We start from the raw sequence: 20,295 nt of genomic DNA, 5'->3' as shown, positions 1-20,295 counted from the left end.
TTTCTTTCAATGAAATGAGAAAATTTTTAATGTTTTTGAAATATCTCTTTCCTTCAAATGTTGACCAATTATGCATTCTTGAAATAAAACCACAAAAATCATTCTGTATTTTCTTCCTTTGAAAAATCACTGCATATATCATATTTAGATTAAGATGATTTTCTTCATCCATTTATCACAAAGAATTTGGACTGAGTCCATTGCTATTATGTAACTTGACATGTTTTGTTATCAAGGCTCTTTGGAAGACTCTGCTTTATGGTGAAAGACCTGGCAAAGTTTTAAGTGTTATTATTCACTACTGTTACCATTAGAGCTCCTAGAATTTTTTGTAGGAAGGTTTGTACAGTGAACCTAATATATTTAACACATGTTAAGCTTATACAGGTTTATGGTTGTTGTACTACATTTGTTAATTTGCATTTTCTAGACATTCTATTTCATATGGATTGTAAAAAGTTCTTATAATACAGCTTTATTGTCTGTTTAACATCCGTAAAAACCATAATGGTTTTGTAAGGTTTCAGTTCAGTCACTCAGTCATGTCTGACTCTGCAACCCCATGGACTGCACTATGCCAGGCCTCCCTGTCCATCACCATCTCCCAGAGCTTGCTCAAACTCATGTCCATCGACTCGGTGACACCATCCAACCATCTCATCCTCTGTTGTGCCCTTCTCCTCCCGCCTTCAATCTTTCCCAGCGTCAAGGTCTTTTCTAGTGAGTCAGTTCCTCCCATCAGGTGGCCAAAGTATTAGAGTTTCAGCTGCAGCATCAGTCCTTCCAGTGAATATTCAGGACTGATTTTCCCCAAGATGGACTGGTTTGATCTCCTCCCAGCCCAAGGGACTCTCAAGAGTCATCTCCATCACCACAGTTCAAAAGCATCAATTCTTCAGTGCTCAGCTTCTATATGGTCCAACTCTCACATCCATACATGACTACTGAAAAACCAAGCTTTGTGTAGACAGACCTTAAAGTAGTGTCTTTGATTTTAATATGCTGTCTAGTTTGGTCATAGCTTTCCTTCAAGGAACAAGCATCTTTCAATTTCATGGCTGCAGTCAAATCTGTAATTTGGAGTCCAAAAAAATAAAGTCTCTCACTGTTTCCATTGTTTCCCCATTTCTTTGCCATATACTGATGAGATTGGTTACCATGATCTTCGCTTTGTTAAGTTTTAAGCCAGGTTTTTTACTCTCCTATTTCATTTTCATCAAGAGGCTCTTTAGTTTTTTACTTTCTGCCATAAGGGTGGTGTCATCTACATATCTGAGGTTATTGATATTTCTCCCAGCAATCTTGATTCCAGCTGTGCTTCATCCAGCCTGGCATTTCGCATGATGTGCTCTGCATGGAAGTTAAATAAACAGGGTGACAATATACAGCCTTGACATATTCCTTTCCCAATTTGGAACCAGTCTGCTCTTCCATGTCCGGTTCTAACTGTTGCTTCTTGACCTACATACAGATTTCTCCAGAGACAGGTCAGGCAGTCTGGTAATCCTATCTCTTGAATAATTTTCCACAGTTTGTTGTGATCTACACAGTCAAAGGCTTTGGCATAGTCAAAGCAGAAGGTGTTTTTCTGGAAGTCTCTTGCTTAGGCATATATAGCAAATTTTTGGGAAATGTTCATTTGAACTTAAAAAATAAGAATATTCTATGTTAGTGTATGTGTGTGTGTTCATATATGTACTGGTTACTTGTCTAGCTTAGATATTTCTATTGCCTACTGCTACATCTGCTTGCTTGATAAGTAGTAGAGATAAATTGTTTAAATTTCCATTTATGATTATTTATGCATGGTTTTCAAATCTGTGTTGACCTTGTGCTATTCAGTACATACATTTTTTAATTGCTAATAGCTTAGATACTCAATATATAATTATTAAACAGGCTCCATCTTTTGTAACGTGGTTCTTGCTTTATACTGTGAGAGTACATTAACTAAAGCAGTTTGTGTTTTTACTTTGCTGTTCATGGATTTTTATAAAATAATATGGCTCATTAAGTCAGCAGTTATTAAAATAACTGTTTTACATACATAGCTGTGTTAAACAAAATATTTTAAAATATAAACGTTATTAAAATTTAAATGGAAAGCTATTCCCTGTATATTTAATATGAATTTAGGATTTATATGCTCTATTTACATACATTATTTATATGTAAGTACATATAGTTAATATTTAAGTATAATGTTACTTTGAATTCTACATTATGTTGTTTTCTTAGCTTTCACAATAAATATTTTTAACTTTCTTTTATAAGAATTTATAAATTTAATATGTCTTAGTTCTATAGGTAGAGAAGGCAATGGCGACCCGCTCCAGTACTCTTGCCTGGAAAAATCTAATGGATGGAGGAGCCTGGTAGGCTGCAGTCCATGGGATCGCTGTCGGACATAACTGAGCGATTTCACTTTCATGCACTGGAGAAGGAAATGGCAACCCACTACAGTGTTCTTGCCTGGAGAATTCCAAGGACAGGGGATACTCGTGGAGTGCTGTCTATGGGGTCGTGCAGAGTCTGACACGCCTGAGGCAACTCAGCAGCAGTTCTATAAGTGCCCTACATTTTACAGCATGCATTCTTTACTCAATACTCCAGTAAGTTCATATTTTTGTACTTTTATGAAACAACGAAAAGACATAATTTCTCTCTACTATTTTCACTGCTCATGCCATTTTTGCTGCCTTGAATTCTAATACAAACATATATTCACAATTTGATAGTTTACCATTACTATTTTACCTGTCAATATCTATTTGGATATATCCACATAAGTTCTTTTCTTCAGTTCTTCGTTCCTATCTGCATATCCAAATTTTCAACTAGAATAATAGTTTCTTCATTATAAGACCTTAAAATGTTTCCTTTACACAGAGTTATTTCGTAATTTTGGAAATTTCCCTCCATTTAAAAAACTTCCTAGAAATGAATCCATCTAGCCATCTTGTTAGAAGGATAATATCGCAATTACTATGGACATGTAATTTATCTATATTTCTTAGGTCACTAGGTACTGCCATTTTAGATTTAGTCACAAAAACATTTTATATGATAAACAGTAAATTCAAAATACTCTTAATATTTTGAGTATTTATCTTGGCTCTACGTGGACTAACCATTCTGCTGCTACTGCTGCTAAGTCACTTCAGTCATGTCCGAATCAGTGCCACCCCATAGACGGCAGCCCACCAGGCTCCCCCGTCCCTGGGATTCTCCAGGCAAGAATACAAGAGGGAGCTGCCATTTTCTTCTCCAATGCATGAAAGTGAAAAGTGAAAGTGAAGTCACTCAGTCAGGTCCGCCTTTTAGCAACCCCATGGACTGCAGCCTACCAGGTGCCAAATATACCCAGAATACCTGTGATTAGAGCCATGACATTAAAAGACGCTTAATCCTTGGAAAGAAAGTTATGTCCAACCTACATAGCGTATTCAAAAGTAGGGACATTACTTTGCCAACAAAGGTCTGTCTAGTCAAGGCTATGGTTTTTCCTGTGGTCATGTATGGATGTGAGAGTTGGACTGTGAAGAAGGCTGAGTGCCGAAGAATTGATGCTTTTGAACTGTGGTGTTGGAGGACTCTTGAGAGTCCCTTGGACTGCAAGCAGATCCAACCAGTCCGTTCTGAAGATCAGCCCTGGGATTTCTTTGGAAGGAATGATGCTAAAGCTGAAACTCCAGTACTTTGGCCACCTCATGCGAACAGTTGACTCATTGGAAAAGACTCTGATGCTGGGAGGGCTTGGGGGCAGGAGGAGAAGGGGATGACAGAGGATGAGATGGCTGGATGGCATCACTGACTCGATGGACATGAGTCTGAGTGAACTCCGGGAGTTGGTGATGGACAGGGAGGCCTGGCGTGCTGCGATTCATGGGGTCACAAAGAGTCGGACACGACTGAGTGACTGAACTGAACTGAACTGACCTGTACAGAAAAGCTCTTAATGACCCAGATAACCACAATGGTGTGGTCACTCACCTAGAGCCAGACATTCTGAAGTGTGTAGTCAAGTGGTCCTTAGGAATTCTTACTAAAAACAAGGTAGTGGATGTGGTGTAATGCCAGCTGAACTTCCAAATCCTAAAGAATAATGCTGTTAAAGTGCTGCACTCAATAGGCCAGCAAACTGGAAAACTCAGCAGTGGCCACAGGACTGGAAAAGGGCAGTTTTCATTCCAATCCCAGAGAAATGCAATGCCGAATAATGTTCAAATTTTCCTACAATTGCACTCATTTCACATGCTATCAAGATTATGCTCAAAATCCTTGAAGCTAAGCTTCAGCAGTACATGAACAGAAAACTTCCAGATATTCAGGCTGGATTCAGAGAAGGCAGATGATCACATTGCCAATATCCATTGAATCATAGAGAAAGCCAGGGAACTCCAGAAAAAAATCTACTTTTGCCTCATCGACTCTGCTAAGCCTTTGACTGTGTGGATCACAACCACCTGTGGAATATTCTTAAAGAGATGGGAATACCAGACCAATTTAGCTGCCTCCTGAGAAATCTGCATGCAGGTCAAGAAGCAACAGTAGAACAGGACATGGAACAACGGAATGGCAATTGGTTCAAAATTGGGAAAGAAATACTTCAAGGCTGGATATTGTCACCCTGCTTATTTAAATTATATGCAGAGTACATCATATGAAGTGCTGGCTGGATGACTCACAAGATGCAATTAAGATTGCAGCGAGAGATATCAACAACCTCAGATAGCAGATGATACCACTTTAATGACAGAAAGTGAAGAGGAACTAAAGAGCCTCTTGATGCAGGTGAAACAGGAGAATGAAAAAGATGGCTTAAAGTTCAACAATCAAAAATCAGAGATCATGGCATCCAGTCCCATCACTTCATAGCAAATAGACGGAGAAAAAGTGGAAACAGTGTCAAATTTCATTTTCTTGGGCTCCAAAATCACTGTCTACAATGACTGCAGCCATGAAATTGAAAAGCGCTTGCTCCTTGGAAGTAAAGCTATGACAAAATTAGATAGCATATTAAAAAGCAGATATATCATTTTGCTGACAAATTTCCATATAATCAAAGCTATGGTTTTTCCAGTAGTCATGTATGGATTTGAGAGTTGAACCATAAAGGCTGAACGCCAAAGAATTGATGTTTTCCAGCTATGGTCATGGAGAGAGTTCCTTGGACAGCAAGGAGATCAAGCCAGTCAACCCTAAAGGAAATAAACCTTGAGTATTCATGTGAAGGGCTGATGCTGAAACCGAAGCTCCAATACTTTGGCCACTTGATGTAAAGAGCTGACTCATTGGAAAGGATCCTGATGCTGGAAAAGATTCAATGCAAGAGGAGAAGAGGGCCACAGAGGAATATGTGACTGGATGACCTCACTGACTCAATGGACATGTAGTCGTGGGTGTGCTCAGTCTTTTCAGTCATGTCTGATTCCATGACCCCATGGACGGTAGCCCCGCTAGGCTCCTCTCTCCATGGAATTTTCCAGGCAAGAATCCTGGAGCGGGTTGCCATTTCTTTCTCCAGGGGATCTTCCTCAGCCAGGGATTGAACCCAGGTCTGTTGCATCACAAGCAGACTCTTTACCATCTGAGCCACCAGGGAAGCCCATCACTGGACGTGAATTTAAACAAACTCAGGGAGATAGTAAAAGGGAAATTTTGCCTGCTGCAGTCCACAGAGTCACAAAGAGTCAGACATGGCTTCACGACTGAACAACAACAATAAATTGGTATATAACTACAGATTTATATTCCTTTTGTCAAGATTTTAGAAAGACAAAAAATAGATGACAGTTAAAAAAGTTTAAAATGTAGTAACTCTTCTGAATTAGGGACAAGTATCCTTAAATACGTACTATTAATGGAATTATGATTTCCTCTATTATAATAGAAATGACACAATGAGATTATAAGGAAAAGAAATAAATTATGCCTAGATTTAGCAAACTTATCTAAAAGTAAAACTTAAACATTGAAGTTACTCTTGACAAGGAGTAGATTCAGCATTGATGAATGAAGTGAAAGCAAGTTAACAGCAGGGTGATCATGTCCTTTGTCCCCCTATATCTTTTAGAAAGGGAAATCAATTCTCAGAAGAACTCACCAAAGAACAAACTAACTGATACACTACATATCCAAAGTCTCCTATATTCTGGAGTTGTGTGATGAGATAAACTGTCTTCAAAATACCCAAGGGTAAGAATTTCCTGTATCGGTGACTCGGTGATAAGAAGTGTACTTTTTCCCCTATTGTTTCACTCTGGGCCTTCACAGGGCAGTCTGTGAAGACCACAGACATTGTTTGATTTTCACAGTAACCTGGCCACTCACGAGAAGAGGCAGGACTCTGGCCTGTAGAAGGTATGTGTTTCCCTCTCCTTCCTAATTCCTCATCTCATTTAGCAGGAGATTACAAATGCCAATGTGGTTCGACTTAGGGACAATTGCTAAGCAAACAAATTAAAGAGATATTGGTATCTGTATTTGATATTTTGGTATTTTAGTTTTGGGAGAAAATAAGAATAAAATATGAAGTATTGAGGAAGATTTCTTAAAATGTTCAAATTCTTGCCTGCAGACATTATTCAAATGAAAACTTTCATGTATAACTGAGTTTCTTAATCAATCCAATTTAAGATGGAATATCAGTAGCATCAGGACAAGGGACAGTTAACATTGTATTTTGTCATCAATGGACATATAATTAGATATAGTATTAAATATTTAACTCAGCCCTTAAAAATAGGTTCTTAAAATGGATTCATAGAATTGTGAATGGCCAATAAAATTCTTCACTGGTCTAATTAAAGTAAAAATCAGAATATGGTACCTCCAGTAAAATGCTGGATTAACTCAATTATATACAATCAAATGCTTTATAAAAACTTGGTCATAAATTTGAAAAAAGATGAATCACACTAACACAGAGATTTGTGTCTAATAAATTATATTGCCTGATATGAATAATACCATGGCAATTGCATTAAAATAAGAAATAAAATAAAAGGCAAATTTAATATTAGGTGTTTTACATGCTTTATATCATACATATTTTTATTCTCATTTTAGATTAGTAAACTCATTTGCTAAATACTAAATAATTTTTAAAGGTCATACATTGTAAATTTCAAAGCCAGAATTAATTGTAGATTGCACTGACTACAGAATCCATTGACTGAATTTTTAAGGCACATTATTCACTTCTTATACTTGCTGATACAACTAAAGCTTCCCTCATTGACTTAACAGCCTCAGGATCTTCCTGGATGTTTGTACCAACATTGTTCTTCCATAAATGATGTATGCTTTTCCTTATCATTTTGTGATTTCATATCTTAGCCATTGTCAATTATCAATTACTCATGTAAAATAAGTATTTAATGACATTTTAACATTGTTTTGTCTTTATATGATAAACTCTTTTGGAGATTTTAATATGTCATGTACCATTTTTAACATATAAAATATTTATTTAATTTTTAATGATTTCTTAGAGCTCCACAGTCACTCAAAATAGAATTATTTGATAGCATCTCATTCCATTTTCATTAATGAATGTCCCTATTAAAGTAGTTTAATGCAGAGTGTACCATATATGCCTATACTGTTATTCCCTCATCAGAGAAAGCTGTCTTTAACTTTTAATGGATTTTAAACTTACCTATATAATTGGTGCAAGTTTTTCCAATATGGACTTTAATTTGAACAAAGATATTATAACAATTTTCAAGTGTTTCTGTGAATTTTGACTTTCAATTCATCAGGATATTACTATTTATGAACTTTTTCAGTTATCTACTAATTTTCATTGTTCCAATAAACAAGTAACATTATGTCAAACAGAGAATTAGTTGTTTTTAACTAATTGATGACTGGTTGACAATATTGGTTTGATTTCTGTCACATATCAGCATACATTAACCATAGGTGTACATATATCTCCTCCTTTGAGTTTCCCTCTCACCTCCCACCCATTCTCACCACTCTTGGTTATCAAACACCAAATACTGTTTTTAAAACTACTTACTCTACCATGAAACAGTTGTCTAAAGGTCTACTGAAATGAGAACCAACTTGTATTTGCTCAGCTGCTAAATGAGTGCTGTTAACTGATCTCACACATCACCCAGTTTAACCTTTCAAGGTTTCTTGTGATTTTATACACCATTTGTTAACTACTTATGTGAAGTTTCCATAGAGCAACATCCTTGACATTAAACAGCCACAGAGATGAAGAACCAAAAGGAAAGCTACTCAGAACCGAGTCTGGTTAAGGACACCAGGAGACAGCAAATGAGAGGTAAGATCCTGAAAAGATCAATTTTAGCAGCTGAGCAGGAGAAAACCTACGTGGGATTAAACTTTCAAATTGCCTTTCATTATGTCAATGGAATGACAGGAACTACCCCTGCAAGTGTAAAGCATTTACCCACTTACATGATTTTATTAATGAGACTTAGACCTGGAGTTTGAAATACAATATTCTAATATGACATATGTGCTGTGCTATGCTTAGTCGCTCAGTTGTGTCCAACTCTTTGCCACCCCATGGACTGTAGCCCTCCAGGCTCCTCTGTCCATGGGGATTCTCCAGGCAGGAATGCTGGAAAAGGTTGCCATGCCCTCCTCTAAGACTACCTACCCATGCATTGCTGTAATTTGTAGTCTTTGATCTATAACTCGTGAAGCCTTATATTCGCTGAAAAAGGAATGGTATATTCTGAGAAGAGGATTGCAATGGTAGATATTGTTTTGGGGTCCAAGTTGATGTCTTTGAATTCTTACGGATTTGGGATCTTTTGTTCTAAAATAACTGTCTCCATCACTCCTTTCTCAGTGTTTCCTTTTCTCTCCCTGCAGATTCACCATCAGCTCGAGAGAAGCTCATTGTTGTGATCCTGGGAATCTTCTGTTTTGTCTTGATATATACTATAGTGAGAGTGATAACTTTTATTCCACATAAGTCAAGTTTTGAAAGATTATAATTGAACCTTTCATTTTAATGATCATTGGTGCCTCTAAAATGTCATATTATTATGGAATAGAACTCTTATTTTAATGTGTGCATTTAGCCTAAGTATTGAATGGTTATTCTGAGTTGAGCAAAGTATAAATTACAGAATGATTGTAGGGAAAATTAAATATATACATAGATATTTTCTGATTTCATAACTCAAAGATATACTTTAAGAAACTGAAACACCTTATTGAGAAAAACAAATTAATTCTTGAGATTGCTTGAACCAAGTATTGTAAGAGGTGGTTGAGTCTCTTCTCTAAGGTTTTTGAAATATACACACCCCAGGACAGAGGAGCCTGATGGGCTGCTGTCTATGGGGTCGCACAGAGTCGGACACAATTGACCCAACTTAGCAGCAGCAGCAGCAGCAGTCTTCATTACCTCATTAATTATTCTTAAAGCAATATTTTCCGGATCATCCTAAATCCTACAAACACCATGTTTAAACTAAAAACTAAAACTATTATGATTTATTTAAATCAATGTTAATATTTTAAAAGATTACTTCCATTTTTTTTCTAGGTACCCAAATATCAGAACAGAATAAGTCCTCTCTGGTAACAAAGCTTCAGAAAGGTACACAATGATTTCAAACTTCTAATATAAATATAGTTTGTATTTTATCTCTCTCTTAGGCTAGTGAAGATAGAAATAGATTTTGGGGTAGAACATAAATTATAAAATCAGGCAATAAATATTCCTAAATAATCATTATAAGAGAGGCTTTACCCTATGCAGCAATATGATCACCATATCCATTATAGGCAATTGACTCTAATTTTATCCTGCTGTAAGAGATAAAAAATACTGTTATTTGAAAACAGAGGTTTTTAGTATCATATCTAAGAAACCATTGCCTAATCCAGGATCACACTTTCACCTATGCTATCTAAAGCATTGTTTTTACTTCATGTTTGTGCTTTCATCCATTTTCAGTTAATTTTCACATGTGACATAAGGGAAATATGATACATCTTTCTATCCCTTTATTTAAATCTTTGATTTTTAACAATTTTGTTTTTAAAGTATATGTTTTACACATATTAGTTAAATATATTTCTGGATATTTTATTATTTTGATCTAATTTATATGGAACATTTTTCTTTTGTTTTCCAACTTTATTGAGCTATAATTGACACATAACACTGTGTAAATTCAAGGTATACAATGCATTGATTTTATACACGTATATTGTAAAGTGATTACCACTAGCCACATAATCACCATTTCTCTCTTGTGGTGAGAATATTTAAGATCTTCTCAGCAACATTCAAGTATTGAATACATTATTTTAAATTACAGTCACAATCCTGTACATTAGATACTCATCGTGTATTTATTTTATAACTGAAATTATGTACCCTTTGAACATTTCTCCTCCTTCTCTGCTCCCCAGCACGTAGAAACTACCATTCTGCTCTCTGTATCTATGAGTTCAGTTTTTTAGATTCCACAAATAAGTGACGCATACTATATTTGTCTTTATCTGACTTATTTCACCTAGTATAATGTCCTTAAAGTTCATCTATGTTGTTGCAAATGGCAGAATTTCCTTCTTTCTTGTGGCTGAATATTGCATTGTATGTATCTGCATATATGTGTGTGTGTGTGTGTGTGTGTGTGTGTGTGTATGTGTGTGTGTGTATCCCACAAGTTTTTAATCCATTCAATTGTCAATGGACACCTATGATGTTTCCATATCTTGGCTGTTGTGAATAATTCTACAAAAATGCTATTTTCAGATTACTCATTGCTGGCATTGAGATCACAATGCCAGCAATGAGTAATTTTTAGGATTTTACCTTAAAAATCCAACTACATTAGCATCCCTAAAGGCTTTTTCATGATGTAATTTGCGTCTTCCTTTATAGTCTTATCTTCCTAAAAAGCACAGGAATAAAACTCCTGAACATTAACTGACATTTTAAATTTTAATTTATAGCTTTTAGTCTGCCCCATGTTATGTTTTCCTAGAGCTAATGATGTACTGATGTCTCTGAGAGCTCAGTTGGTAAAAAATCCACCCACAATGCGGGAGACCCTATTTTGATTCCTGGGTTGGGAAGGTCCCCTGGAAAAGGGATAGGCTACGCACTCCAGTATTATTGGGCTTCCCTTGTGGCTCAGCTGGTAAAGAATCCACCTGCAATGCAGGAGATCTGGGTTCGACCCCTGGGTTGGGAAGATCCCCTGGAGAAGGGAAAGGCTACCCACTCCAGTATTCTGGCCTGGAGAATTCCATGGACTGTATAGACCATGGGATCGCACATGGTCAGACACAACTGAGCTACTTTCACTTCACTTCAATAATGTACAGTAAAAGTTTTCCAGGGTGGATTTCCAGAGCCTCCATTGGACAATGGAACACAAGAAAATTCCACATCTAAAAACATGACTTTCAAAGAGAAACCACTTAATACAGGTATGTAGATAAAAGACTGAGACCAACAAGTATCTTCTCTGCTTCTCTCAGTCAATTGATAACCTGCTCAATTTGGATGTTATTTTAGACTCAGCCAACTGTGAAGTCCAACTTTCATTTTATTTAATTTCAGAAAAAAATACTCATCTTTCCCAGTAGTTAGATTCTTCTGTATACATGATATATTCTTTTAAATCACCATTTCTCAAAATAATATTTTTTTCTACCAAAAAATTCTACATCTCCTTTAGCACATTCTCTAATCATTATTATATGCTCTCATATGGGTATGTAGATTAGGTACTAGGTAAGTGTATCAATGCTAATTTAAGATCAGCTCTGTACCTATAGATTTGACTTAGTCTAGAGAATGCTTCCCTTGCGGCTCAGCTGGTAAAGAATTCGCCTGCAATGCGGGAGACCTGGGTTCCATCCCTAGGTTGAGGAAATCCCCTGGAGAAGGGAAAGGCTACGCACTCCAGTATTCTGGCTTGGAGAATTCCATGGACTGTATAGTTCACAGGTCACAAAGAGTCAGACATGACTGAGTGACTTTCACTTTCTTTCTTTTACAGAATACAAAGAAGTTGTTTTCCCCTGTGACCTCCTATCTGTAGAGATTGTGAGAAAAAACATCAATTTTCTAAGATATATTTCCTAGAGAATTTTAGTAGTCTTATGCATAGATTTGGAGGGATGTAAGTCATCTCCCTAAGGCCAGGAACTTAGAAATGAAGTCCATCCATCTCAGGAAATCAATGGTTTTACAAGGACTGGAAAGGGTTCCTCAGTAGCTAAGTTCCAGAGCATTCCTTTCAAGATACACACTGAATGGCCTCCGGGGAATATCTTTTGTTTTTAAGGAAAGGAATGTAAAAGTAAATGGTCGTGTTGTGGACAGAAATGTTACTATTTTTCGGATGAATTGAAGAACTTTGAAGAAAGTAAAAAAAGCTGCAAGGAAATGGACTCCACACTTCTTAAGATAGAAGATAGGGAAGAACTGGTGATGTATTTCTTTTTCCATCTCACCCTGTGTTCATCTTATTCATCTGGCCATCTGGCCCGTTAGGTGTTGCCTAAATCATTTTTTTCTTTTTTAAGCTGTGCTGGGTCTTCCTCGCTACCCGTGGGCTTTCTCTAACTGCGGTGACAGGGCTTCTTGTGGAGGTGACTTCCCTTGTTGTGGAGTATGGGCTCGAAAGCTCAGGCTCAGTAGTTGAAGTGCTCAGGTTTAGCTGTCTGTTGCATGTGGAATCTTACTGGACTGGGGATCCAAGCTGTGTCCCCTGCATTGCCAGACAGATTCTTAACAACTTGACCATGGGGAAGTCCTGTTAGCTAAATCTGAATGCTTGATAATATTTGAGTGTCCATAGTTTACAGTTGTTAAGTTGATTCAGATCTAGACAGTTCTCATCTTAAGGTCAGAAATACAAGTAGAAATGAAATTAGAATTTTATTTAATTCATCTAACTCACCCACAGTTAGAACTTTTCTAGTAGAGCAAATGTAAAAGGGAACATGAAACAATTAGGAAAAAATTATTTTTAAAATATTTCATTTTATCAGAGATAATTATATTTTCATACTGATAATTTCATGGAAATGTAGCTTCTCCCTGAAAAAAATGTCATTTTACCTCCAACAAAATCAAGAAGTACAATATCACTGAGTTTAGGGTAAAAGGAAGACTTAGTATGAATTTAAAATTGAGGATCAATTAATTCAAACTCATATTAAATTTTAACTCATACTAACTACCATGAAAATTGAAGTAAATATTTCATAATCCTAGAAGATCTGGGTTCGATCCCTGGGTCAGCAAGATCCCCTGGAGAAGGGAATGGCAACCCACTCCAGTATTCTTGCCTGGAGAATTCCATAGACAGGAGAGCCTGGTGGGCTCAAAAATTAGCTTTAGAGTCTAGAAGCCCTAATCTTTTATGTAGGATATCTTCATCAAGAATTAAGATCATCTATGAAAACCATAAAATTGAATGTCAAATCTTATGAATAGATGGTATGTACGTAATTTTTTTCTGGGTAGAGAGACTAAGTTTTTGCCATATTCTCTATGGTGAAAGAAACAAAGGAAAATAAAAACAAACTAAGGGTAAAAACTAAAGCAGAATAGAGAAATACAGAATTTATAGTCAGAAACTCTCTCTTTAATTCCCTCTCACACATTACTTTGCTTGTAATAAAACTGGTTATATTTTCTTTCCAACATATGTTAGGAAGATCACATGAGATAATATATGTACATTGCTGTTGTTTGTTGTTGTTTAGTTGCTAAGTCATGTCAACTCTTTTGCGACCCCATGGACTGTAGCCCGCCAGGCTCCTCTGTCCATGGGATTTCCCAGGCAATAGTACTAGGGTGGGTGACCATTTCCTTCTCCAGGGAATCTTCCAGAACCAGAGATCAAATCCTCATCACCTTCATTAGCAGGCAGGTTCTTTACCACTAGCCATCAGGGAAATCCCAATATATGTGCATAAATGTGGTAAAAATTAAGTTACAAGATGAACATCAGTTACATTTGTACTTATCAAGTAATTTCCAGATACCTATGTAAACATCTCATCTGGTAGAATAAGGACACTTCTTCAAGATGCTCACTTCACAAAATAAGCACAGTATTTTGAAAAACAATTTAAATGACATTGGTAAAAACCTCACATCTCTCATACCTGGACCTCAAAATACCAACCAATTTTGCTCAGAATTTTTTCTTGAGCTACAAGTGTCAATTTAGAAAGTAAATTAAGATATTTTAGTCTGAAGATTAAATAAGATAGGAACAGGACTTCCCTAGTGGTCCAATGGTTAAGACTTTACCTTTCAACACACAAGGTACAGATGTGATCCCTCGTTATACAGCTAAAAGCCCACATACCTCTCGGCTAAAAATCAAAAGTATATAAAAAAAGCAATACTATGTAAGAAACGAGTTGCCAGTCCAGGTTCGATGCACGATACTGGATGCTTGGGGCTAGTGCACTGGGACAACCCAGAGGGATGGTATGGGGAGGGAGGAGGGAGGAGGGTTCAGGATGGGGAACACATGTATACCTGTGGCAGATTCATTTTGATATTTGGCAAAACTAATACAATTATGTAAAGTTTAAAAATAAAATAAAATTAGAAAAAAAAAGCAATATTACAACACATTCAATAAAAGCTTAAAAATGATCTACATCCAAAAAATCTTAAAAAAAAAAGATAGGTAAGCTAAGACAGTGTTAATTTATGTCTCATTTATGTCACTATATTTAATAAATATAACTAAGATTCTATTATTTTATCATTTCAACAGAATCAGGATGAAATTGATCTTGATACTATTTGTTACTCAAAATAATAAAATATTAAAAAGATTATTATTTCATTTCAGAATTATGAAAAGACATTTTTCTCATAGAATATATCTCTTTTTATTGCAGAACTTCATTCAAAGCAGACTATCCTATTTCTATTGGATTGGATTATCTCGTAAAGGAACCAGAAATCAATGGACATGGGAAGATAAGTCAATGCCTTTTCCAAAATTGTAAGTCTCTAGAAAAGATAGTAAATAATAAGTTCCATATTCTAGTTTACACTTTGAAAAGTATATCGGGAAATGCACACTTTCAATATATAGACAAATATGCCTACGTATATGGGCATATACAGGTGGCTCAGTGCTAAAGAATCCATTGGTAATGCAGGAGACACAGGTTTGATCCCTGGATCAGGAAGATCCCCTGGAGAATGGCAACGCACTGCAATATTCTTGCCTGGGAAATCCCATGAACAGAGGAGGCTGGCAGGCTACTGTCCATGGGGTTGTAAAGAAGAGGACATAACTTAGCGACTAGCACACACATGAGCATTGCATGTACATACAGACACACACATACAAAGAATTTAAGTTCAGAAAATGAGTATATATAGAGAGGGAGGCTTTGCAACTTGTTGCTATAATCCTTATAAAGTATGCTTTAGGAAAGGCTAGGGCACCAAGGGATAGTTTCCTGTAAGGAAAGAAAAAATATATATACCTTAACTTTGAACCAATATTTCTTATGTTTGCATTAGTGAATGTCTATTTTACATTATTTATATGCTTTATTTTATTTTAAGTGATTGGATTGAGTCAAACGAAGGAAACTGTGCATATATTAAAGCAACAAAGATGTCTGCTTCTGACTGTTCCAGATTCAGGCGCTTCATTTGTGAGAAGTAGGTAGCTTGTCTTGCTACCTAATGAAACAACAACCAAAGACACTAAAAACTCAGACCCTTGGAAGTCCAGTCTGTATATCTCTCATTTCAGAATGCTTTGTTATGGGCTGCACCTATATTTTAGCTTGGTAGAGATACATTGTGGACTCTCCACTTCTGCCTCTTTCAAACATAAATCCCAGATCACACCAGTTATGAGCACAGGTTGGCAGAGTGAGAAAGTATCAGTGCTTCTCATGAACTTTACGACTGTGTAGTCAATTTCTGCAACTCACACAGATTTAGTAAGTAATCTTGCAAACTGTTGTCACTGCCATGTACATTTTACCTGGGATTTAATGCCAAGAGTAATTGAAGTCATTATTCTGTATCAATTGTATATGCATTTGTTTGATTTCTTACTTTTTATGAGAAAGACAGTATAGTAAGAGAAATAAAATAAATAGATGTGTGTTTGTGACCTATACCACAACTAATAGCTTGAATGCTCTCTGGCAAGTCCAGACTTCTGGGTATGATTCCATATTGCAAAGTGGCTGTACCATTTTGCATTCTATTAGCAGTGTATGAGAATTCCATTTGCTAGTGTCCTACTAACTTTAATACTGAAAAAATTAAAAACTACTTTTAAAAATGTGGTATAATAAAGGTATATTTGTATATCTCTAATGAATGTTGCCAGGAGAAATATCGATAACCTCAGATATTCAGATGACAGCACCCTTATGGCAGAAAGTGAAGAGGAACTAAAAAGCCTCTTGATGAAAGTGAAAGAGGAGAGTGAAAAAGTTGGCTTAAAGCTCAACATTCAGAAAACTAAGATCATGGCATCTGAGCCCATCACTTCCTGGGAAATAGATGGGGAAACAGTGTCAGACTTTATTTTTCTGGGCTCCAAAATCACTGCAGATGGTGACTGCCGCCATGAAATTAAAAGATCCTTACTCCTTGGAAGGAAAGTTATGACCAACCCAGATAGCACATTCAAAAGCAGAGACATTACTTTGCCAACAAAGGTCCATCTAGTCAAGTCTATGGTTTTTCCAGTGGTCATGTATGGATTTGAGAGTTGGACTGTGAAGAAAGCTGAGCACTGAGGAATTGATGCTTTTGAACTGTGGTGTTGGAGAAGACTCTTGAGAGTCCCTTGGGCTGCAAGGAGATCCAACCAGTCCATTCTAAAGGAGATCAGTCCTGGGTGTTCATTGGAAGGACTGATGCTAAAGCTGAAACTCCAATACTTTGGCCACCTCATGCGAACAGTTGACTCATTGGAAAAGACTCTGATGCTGGGAGGGATTGGGGGCAGGAGGAGAAAGGGACGACAGAGCATGAGATGGCTGGATGACATCACCGACTTGATGGACATGAGTTTGAGTAGACTCTGGGAGTTGGTGATGGACAGGGAGACCTGGCGTGCTGCAATTCATGGGGTCGCAAAGAGTCGGACACCACTGAGTGACTGAACTGAACTGAACCAATAAATGATGTGCACCATCCTTTCATATGATCTCCTATGGTAAAGATTGATTAATATTTTTCCTATTTTTATTGGGTTGTTCATTTTCTTATTATTGAGCTCTGAGAGTTCTCTCTTTATATATTTTGGATGTTAAAATTTTTCAGACATGTGTTTTATAAATACTGCCTTCCAGTATACCTTGTATTCTCTTAACATTCTTTTTAGAAGTTTAGTTGAGCAGAAGTTTAACTTGAAGAAGTGAAATAAATAACTTTTAAACATATGTTTTTATATTTAAGAAGTTTTTAATTAAGAAATCTTAATTAACCTGAACTTGAAAAATTTTCTCCTATGCCTTCTTCTAGAAACTCTAAGTTTACATTGATATCTATATTTCATTGCATGAATTTTGTATATAGTGCAAAGAATGGATTGAATTCTTTTAAAAAATATTTTGCAAAAAGATGTCTAGTTATTTCAGCACCATTTTTTGAAAATTGTACTCTTCTGTTGAATTATCATGGCACTTCTGTCAAAAATCAATTCACCACTTGTACTTGTATCTATTTCTAAACTCTATCCTATTTCATTGATCTGAATATCTGCCTTCTTTCACCATAACTTGATTATTGTGAATTTATAGGAAGTTGTGAAGTGATGTGAGTTCTTCTTCATTGTCTTTTTCAAAATTGTTTTAACTTTATTTTGCAAAGAAGAAAAAACTTACTTAGTGGCCATTTTTTAATTATAATTCCATTACTAGTAAATAAAATCTTAGCTACTTGAAAAAAATGGCTGATTCTAAAATAGGGGTAGGAAATACATAAGAAGAGCCTGGAGATTTTTGTAGTTCTAGAAAATGGAGAAGTGCTTAAAACTGTAGAGGTATGTCAACTAGGTAAAGGAATTACCAATGGCCAAAGCTGGAACAATTTAAGCAGCAAAAATCACAGAAAAGAAATAGTATTAATTATAACCCCAATATAAAATACCCATGAGTCCACAGTAGCATAAAATGATTGAATACTTTAGCAAATGAGGGAGATGAAACAATCTCCTGTGCAGAAAAATTCTAAATCAATAATGTAGATGCTCTTTCCTAAAAGAGATGGGACTCTTTACTCCTTAAGTACTTACTGCACATATGATTTCCTTCCAAAGAAATTATTACAGACTCATATGGAAGAGGAAAATAAGAGTAACCTTTGAGTGGAAAACCTGACAAACACCACCTCAGTGAGCAAAGGTAACATCAACAGAGGTCATGTTCACAGTTTGTTCCCTTGATATGATGTAATAAAATTTGCACTCTGTCGTCCTCCCCAAATTTACAACTCCAATCTCCTCATGAGAAAAATATCAGACATATCTCAATGAAGGGTATTCTAAAACATACCTACCTAGCACTTTCCAAAACTATCAAGATCATCAAACACAAGGAAAGTCTGTAATAGCCAAGGGGAGCCTAAAGAGACATGACATCTAAATGATATGTGGTAACCTGGATGGGATTCTGGAATAGAAAAAGCACATAAGTAAAAGCAGTTACAGAAGCATGAATAAACTATGGATTTTCGTTACTAAAAATACACTGATGTTGGCTTATTAATTACAACAAAAGTGCAATACTAATATAAAATGAATTAAAGAGGAACTGATTTCAGAATATACAGAATTATATACTATCTTCAAACCTTTTCTGTAAATGTTCTAAAAAACAAAATTCTTTTAAAAAAATTAAAATTAATATGCAACTTTCTACAAAATAAAAGCTTAATATGTTTCTTATTTTTTAACTTTTTTTAATTTTTTTAAATTTTATTTTATTTTTAAACTTTACATAATTGTATTAGTTTTGCCAAATATCAAAATGAATACGCCACAGGTATACATGTGTCCCCCATCCTGAACCCTCCTCCCTCCTCCCTCCCCATACCATCCCTCTGGGTTGTCCCAGTGCACCAGCCCCAAGCATCCAGTATTGTGCATTGAACCTGGACTGACATCTCGTTTCATACATGATATTTTACATGTTTCAATGCCATTCTCCCAAATCTTCCAACCCTCTCCCTCTCCCACAGAGTCCAAAAGACTGTTCTATACATCAGTGTCTCTTTTGCTGTCTCGGACACAGGGTTATTGTTATCATCTTTCTAAATTCCATATATATGCGTTAGTATACTGTATTGGTGTTTTTCCTTCTGGCTTACTTCACTCTGTATAATAGGCTCCAGTTTCATCCACTTCATTAGAACTGATTCAAATGTATTCTTTTTAATGGCTGAGTAATACTCCATTGTGTATATGTACCATAGCTTTCCTATCCATTCTTCTGCTGATGGACATCTAGGTTGCTTCCATGTCCTGGCTATTATAAACAGTGCTGCAATGAACATTGGGGTACACGTGTCTCTTTCCCTTCTGGTTTCCTTAGTGTGTATGCCCAGCAGTGGGTTTGCTGGATCATAAGGCAGTTCTATTTCCAGTTTTTTAAGGAATCTCCACACTGTTCTCTATAGTGGCTGTACTAGTTTGCATTCCCACCAACAGTGTAAGAGGGTTCCCTTTTCTCCACACCCTCTCCAGCATTTATTACTTGTAGGCTTTTGGATTGCAGCCATTCTGACTGGCATGAAATGGTACCTCATAGTGGTTTTGATTTGCATTTCTCTGATAATGAGTGATGTTGAGCATCTTTTCATGTGTTTGTTAGCCATCTGTATGTCTTCTTTGGAGAAATGTCTACTTAGTTCTTTGGCCCATTTTTTGCTTCGGTCATTTATTTTTCTGGAGTTGAGCTGTAGGAGTTGCTTGTATATTTTTGAGATTAGTTGTTTGTCAGTTGCTTCATTTGCTATTATTTTCTCCCATTATGAAGGCTGTCTTTTCACCTTGCTAATAGTTTCCTTTGATGTGCAGAAGCTTTTAAGGTTAATTAGGTCCCATTTGTTTGTTTTTGCTTTTATTTCCAATATTCTGGGAGGTGGGTCATAGAGGATCCTGCTGTGATGTATGTCAGAGAGTGTTTTGCCTATGTTCTCCTCTAGGAGTTTTATAGTTTCTGGTCTTACGTTTAGATCTTTAATCCATTTTGAGTTTATTTATTTTTTTTTCTTTTTCTTTTGCATTTATTTCTGCTCTGATTTTTTTTTTT

The 20,295-nt window shown here is 36.2% G+C and overlaps 1 protein-coding gene across 3 annotated transcripts; it reads left to right on the top strand.

Annotated features, from left to right (window-relative positions):
* The first annotated feature begins 2,190 nt into the window (after positions 1–2,190).
* On the top strand, positions 2,191–18,890 carry LOC109559663 (killer cell lectin-like receptor subfamily F member 1). 3 transcript variants are annotated; one of them, XM_070790092.1, is made up of 10 exons: positions 2,191–2,612; positions 6,077–6,363; positions 8,192–8,302; positions 8,863–8,961; positions 9,545–9,598; positions 11,341–11,445; positions 12,309–12,451; positions 14,896–15,002; positions 15,578–15,676; positions 16,362–18,890. In XM_070790092.1, the coding sequence occupies exons 3-10, from the start codon at positions 8,233–8,235 to the stop codon at positions 16,774–16,776; spliced, it is 1,092 nt and encodes a 363-aa protein (XP_070646193.1). In that variant the 5' UTR covers positions 2,191–2,612; positions 6,077–6,363; positions 8,192–8,232; the 3' UTR covers positions 16,777–18,890. The 3 variants fall into 3 exon arrangements, with proteins under 3 accessions (XP_070646193.1, XP_070646194.1, XP_070646192.1); XM_070790093.1 differs by having other exon boundaries at positions 6,077–8,302; positions 11,347–11,445; XM_070790091.1 differs by having other exon boundaries at positions 6,077–8,302.
* The last annotated feature ends 1,405 nt before the right edge of the window (positions 18,891–20,295 follow it).

The sequence above is a fragment of the Bos indicus genome, chromosome 5, assembly GCF_029378745.1.
Source record: "Bos indicus isolate NIAB-ARS_2022 breed Sahiwal x Tharparkar chromosome 5, NIAB-ARS_B.indTharparkar_mat_pri_1.0, whole genome shotgun sequence".
In the NCBI taxonomy this organism is placed as follows: Eukaryota; Metazoa; Chordata; class Mammalia; order Artiodactyla; family Bovidae; genus Bos; species Bos indicus.
Note: the sequence above shows the minus strand (reverse complement) of the source record. Positions and strands in the feature narration are given on the sequence as shown.